Raw genomic sequence first — 5,675 nt, 5'->3', positions numbered from 1 at the left:
TACAGGCCCCACAGCAGGACACAGGCCCACAGCAGGATACAGGCCCAACAGGACTCAGGCCCACAGCAGGACCCAGGCCCACAGCAGGGCACAGGCCGCAGAACAGGATACAGGCCCCAGAGCAGGATACAGGCCCTATGGGGGCTGCCCTCCTATCATGGTAGGCCTGGGCACCATTACCCAACTTTGCCTTAGGGTCAGAATCTTGCCCCTTTGTAGCTGTGGCCCTGGCTTGTGAGTCTGTGTCTCCGTGGCTGACTCCCTCTTTTTGGGTCCAGGATCAGGGAACATAGCATCAGCCCCTGAGACCCGGCAGCACCAGGCCCTCTTCAGGTCTTGGGCTACAGGGGTAGAGGAAGAGACCCCAGCCTGATGGGAGGATGAGTCTCTGGAGCTAGTCTGTCTGTATACTCACCTGTTTTCTTGCTGGTCTTCAGGTCCTAGTCATGCCCAGCCTCAGAACTCGCCGTGAGGAGGCAGAGATGGAGCTCTCAGCTCCAGGACCATCCCCTTGGACCCCTGCAGCCCAGGCCCCTGTGAGTGATGCTCCTGCTGTGACCCACCCTGGATCTGCAGCCTGTGGTCCCGCCTGCTCTAGTGACACTGAGCTGGAAGCCGTCTGCCCTCACTATCAGCAGCCAGGTACTTTAAGTACAATTCCCCTTGGTGCCCTTATTCTGAGGAAGTGATGTCCATGGAACCCTGTGCTTACCCCTAGGAGGCATTTGTGTCATCTGTGTCATCACAGATGGGGAGGGTGAGGGGGGTACTCTGACTCAGGGAGCCAAGGCTGGATGTCAGCAAGGAAGTTGACCTGGCCTGGCCACTGGCACCTTGAGCAGAACTGTGATTTCCCCACTTAACACAAAGAGGTATGACATGATGGCTACCAGGGTCCTTTGATTTGCCCTGTAGTCCTGACCCCTTCCCAGTTCAACAGGCAGGCTAGTGGCAACCCTGTCCCCTCAGGACTCTACTCTGGTCCAGGCCTTTGTACCATGGTTACCCATACAGTTGGCCATCTAAAGCCTAGGAAGAAAAGCTGAGGAGTTTCTTGTGGGGAAATAAAGGCATTCAAAAGCAGCCTTGGAGTGGGTGTGGTGGTTCATACCTATGATCTGAGCACTTTGAGAGGCCAAGGTAGGAGGATCGTATGAGGCCAGGAGTTCAGGACCAGCCAGTATAGCATGGCAGGGCCCTGTCTCTACTAAAAATTAAGAAAGGCCGTCTGTAATCCCAGCACTTTGGGAGGCCGAGGCAGGCGGATTGCTTGAGGCCAGGAGTTCAAGACCAGCCTGGCCAACATGGCAAAACCCTGTCTCTACTAAAAGTACAAAAATTAGCCAGCTGTGGTGGCACATACCTGTAATCCCAGCTACTTGGGAGGCTGAAGCACAAGAATTGCTTGAACCTGGTAGGCGGGGGTTGCAGTGATCTGAGATCATGCCACTGCACTCTAGCCTGGGCAACTGGAGTGAGGCTCTGTGTCAGAAAAAATGTAATAAATTAAAAAAAAAAAAAGCACCCATATATTTCGGGGAATCCAGGAAGTCACATGCATGCCCAGGAGTGGATGTGTGTTCAGAAAAGACCTTAAGACCATAAGCTGTCTCGAGAACTCTGGGTAATCTCTAGGCTCAGTGAAGGCAGTCAACTCAGAAAGAGTTGTAAACAGTGTTAAAAAAGTACCCCAACACAAAGACTGGGAGAAGTGTTTTGTTTTTATTTTTCCCTTGATATTCAAAGAAATCTGTCAAAACACTAGTTGAACACAAGCTAAAGAAAAAGACGAGTGACTGTGCTCGACAAAGAATAGTCTTTGCAGAAATAGTTTGGAAAAGTCACCAAATGAACGTGTGACTCTAGTCTTCAACAATCAAAAACAGCAAAGCATAGGGGAGGGATACCACATTTTCATATTCAGTTATGCAGTTTTTAACAAAGCGAAAATCATGAAGCATATAACGAAGCAAGAAAATATGTCCCATTCAAAGGAGAAAAGTAAGCTGACAGAAAGCGTCCTGGAGAAAGCACAGACATTGTACTTAACTAGACAAAAACTTTAAATCAACTGCTTCAAATATGCTCAGAGAGGTAAAAGAAACTATAGAGAACTAGGCTGGACGCAGTGGCTCACGCCTGTAATCCCAGCACTTTGGGAGGCCAAGGCGGGAGATCATGAGGTCAGGAGATCGAGACCATCCTGGCCAACATGGTGAAACCCCGTCTTTACTAAAAATACAAAAAATTAGCTGGGCATGGTGGCAGGCACCTGTAGTCCCAACTACTCTGGAGTCTGAGGCAGGACAATGGTGTGAACCCGGGAGGTGGAGATTGCAGTGAGCCAGGATTGTGCCACTGCACTGCAGCCTGGGGGACGGAGCGATACTCTGTCTCGAAAAAAAAAAAAGAAACCATAGAGAAATAAAAGAACCAGGAAAATGATGTGTGAACAAAATGAAAATATCAGTAAGAAATACAAATTGTAAAAGAAACATAGGATGTCTGGAACTAAAAAATGAAGTGGAAATTTTGCTAGAGGGTTTCAGCAGTAGATTTGAGCAGGCAGAAAAATTGGCAAACTTGAAGACAGGACAATTGAAATCAGTCTGAGGAGAAAAAAAGATCTAAGAAAAGTGAACTTCATGGCTGGGCACGGTGGCTCACGCGTGTAATCCCAGCACTTTGGGAGGCCGAGACAAGCAGATCACTTGAGGTCAGGAGATCGAGAGCATCTTGGCCAACATGGGGAAACCCCATCTCTACTAAAAATACAGAAATCAGCTGGGCGTGGTGCACGCGCCTTTAGTCCCAGCTACTCTGGAGGCTGAGGCAGGAGAATCACTTGAACCCGGGAGGCGGAGATTGCATTGAGCCGAAATCGTGCCAGTGTACCCCAGCCTGGGTGACAGAGTGAGACTCCATGTCAAAAAAAAGAAAAAAGAAAAGTGAACTTAATGGACCATGGGACACCATCACGTAGACCAACATGTATAGTAGGGATGTTCAAGAAGGAAAAGAGTAGAGAAGGGGATGGAAAAAATATTTGAAGAAAAAATGACTGAGAGTATTCCAAATGTGATGAAAGGCATGTCTACACATGCAAGAAGTTCAACAAACTGAGTAGAGTCTATTTAAAGAGATCCGCAGCAGGTCTCTTTCTAATCAAATTGTTGAAATATAAGGAATCTTGAAAACAGCAAGCGAGGAGACCTATCCTGAACAAGGGTTCTGGGTAAGATTTCTAGCCAGTTTTTTATCAGAACCCAGAGGTCAGAAGGCACTGGGACGGCTTAGTTAAACTGCTAAGAGGGGGAAGAAACCCTGTTAACTAAGAATTCTGTTATCTGGCAAAATTATTCTTCAAAGTGAAGGAGAAATTAAAACGTATCCAGATAGATAAAAGCTGAGGAAGCTTGTTACAAATAGGCTGCCCTACAAGAAATGCTTTTAAAGGGAGTCCTAAAGGTTGAAATGAAAGAACACTAGACAGGGACTCAAAGCCATACAAAAATAAAGACCTCCAATAAAGGTAACTACATGGGTAAGTATAAAAGTTGGTATCCCTGTATGTTGGTTTCTAAGTACGTTTTGTATTAGGTTGGTGCAAAATTAATTGTGGTTTTTGCCAATACATATTTCCTAAGTGAGCTAAAGGACAAATGCATAAAAGGTCTGCATTATAAGTCTATGTTTTTTACCCCATTATATATAAAGATGTAATCTGTGATGACAACATCATAAGTGGGGGTAACATTTATAGAGAAGCAGAGATTTTGTATATTTCTGAGGCTTAACTGGTCTAGATTGTTTTAGGATGTTAGAACGTTCAGTGCAATCATCATGGTAACCACTAAGAAAATATCTTAAAAATGGGCTTGACACAGTGGCTCACACCTGTAGTCCCAGCACTTTGGGAGGCCAAGGCAGACAGATCACCTGAGGTCAGGAGTTTGAGACCAGCCTGGCCAACATGGCAAAACCCTGTCTCTACTAGAAATACAAAAATTAGCCAGGCGTGGTGGTGGACACCTGTAATCCCAGCTACTCAGGAGGCTAGGCAGGAGAATCACTGGAACCCAGGAGGCAGAGGTTGAACCCAGGCAGAGGCATGAGATTGTGCCACTGCCCTCCAGCCTGGGTGACAGAGCAAAACTCCACCTCAAAAAAAATCTTAAAAATGGGCCGGGCATGGTGCCTCTCGCCTGTAATCTCAGCACTTTGGGAGGCTGAGGCAGGCAGATCACGAGGTCAGGAGATCAAGACCATCCTGGCTAACACAGTGAAAACCCGTCTCTACTAAAAATACAAAAAAATTAGCTGGGCATAGTGGCAGGCGCCTGTAGTCCCAGCTACTCGGGAGGCTGAGGCAGGAGAATGGCATGAACCCGGGAGGCGGAGCTTGCAGTGAGCCACGATTGCGCCAGTGCACTCCAGCCTGGGCGACAGAGTGACACACTGTCTCAAAAAAAAAAAAAAAAAAATCTTAAAAATGGACTCAAGAGGCCAGGCACGGTGGCTCACGCCTGTAATCCCAGCACTTTGGGAGGCCGAGGTGGGCAGATCATGAGTTCAGAAGATCAAGACCATCCTAGCTAACACAGTAAAACCCCATCTCTACTAAAAATACAAAAAATTAGCTGGGTGCGGTGACACCCGCCTGTAGTCCCAGCTACTTGGGAGGCTGAGGCAGGAGAATCCCTTGAACCCAGGAGGCGGAGGTTGCAGTAAGCCGAGACCATGCCGCTGCACTCCAGCCTGGGTGACAGAGCGAGACTATCTCAAAAAAAAAAAAAATGAACACAAGAAGTAAGCCAAGAATTAAAATGATACAGTACAAAAAAGGTAATACATAAGAATACAGCAGTAGAGGAATTGAGGAACAAAAAGGTAAAAGATTTATCAAAAACATAAAATGGCAGAAGTCCTTCCTTTTGAGTAATTACATGTGAAGTCTCCAGTCAAGAGGCAAATATTGACAGAATGTGTAAGAAAGCATCGTCCAACTATATGCCACAAGAGGCTTTAGATTCAAAGACACAATAATTTTAAAGTGAAAGGTGGAAAAACATATTCCATGCAGAGAATAACCAAAAGAGAGCTGGGGTGACTATACTAATATTAGATAAAATAGACAACAAAGAATCACTGCAGCCTCTGCCTCCCGGGTTCAAGTGATTCTCCTGTCTCAACCTCCTGAGTAGCTGGGATTACAGGCATGCACCACCATGCCCAGCTAATTTTTTGTATTTTTAGTAGAGACCGTGTTCCCCAGGCTGGTCTCAAACTCCTCAGCTCAGGCAGTCCACCCACCTCGGCCTCCCAGAGTGCTAGGATTACAGATGTGAGTCACCACACCTGGCCCACAATGGGTTTAAAGGTGAATTTAATGAATTAATACCAGACGCACGGCGCCCACGCAGGCGTGAATTATCACAGCCACCCACGGTGCCCACGCAGGCGTGGTTTATGACACCCCCCACGGTGCCCACACAGGTGTGGTTTGTCACAGCCCCCCACGGCGCCCACGCAGGCCTGGATTATCACAGCCACCCACGGTGCCCACGCAGGCCTGGATTATCACAGCCACCCACGGCGCCCACGCAGGCGTGGTTTGTCACAGCCCCCCACGGCGCCCACGCAGGCGTGGTTTGTCACAGCCCCGCACGGCGCCC

At 47.7% G+C, this 5,675-nt stretch overlaps 1 protein-coding gene across 4 annotated transcripts in view; it reads left to right on the top strand.

Moving 5' to 3' along the window:
* ZNF16 (zinc finger protein 16) overlaps positions 1-5,675 on the top strand; it is a 14,401-nt gene that overhangs the window by 3,044 nt on the left and 5,682 nt on the right. For 3 of the 4 annotated variants that reach the window (XM_023188263.1, XM_023188264.2, XM_023188262.1), the window contains one exon: positions 438-642. In XM_023188263.1, the coding sequence (XP_023044031.1) occupies positions 447-642 (196 nt within the window). In that variant the 5' untranslated portion in view covers positions 438-446. Of the gene's footprint in view, positions 1-437; positions 643-5,675 lie in introns of those variants that run through there. The other variant, XM_023188265.1, reaches the window with a different exon arrangement.

Source organism: Piliocolobus tephrosceles, chromosome 7, assembly GCF_002776525.5.
Source record: "Piliocolobus tephrosceles isolate RC106 chromosome 7, ASM277652v3, whole genome shotgun sequence".
NCBI lineage: Eukaryota > Metazoa > Chordata > Mammalia > Primates > Cercopithecidae > Piliocolobus > Piliocolobus tephrosceles.
Note: the sequence above shows the minus strand (reverse complement) of the source record. Positions and strands in the feature narration are given on the sequence as shown.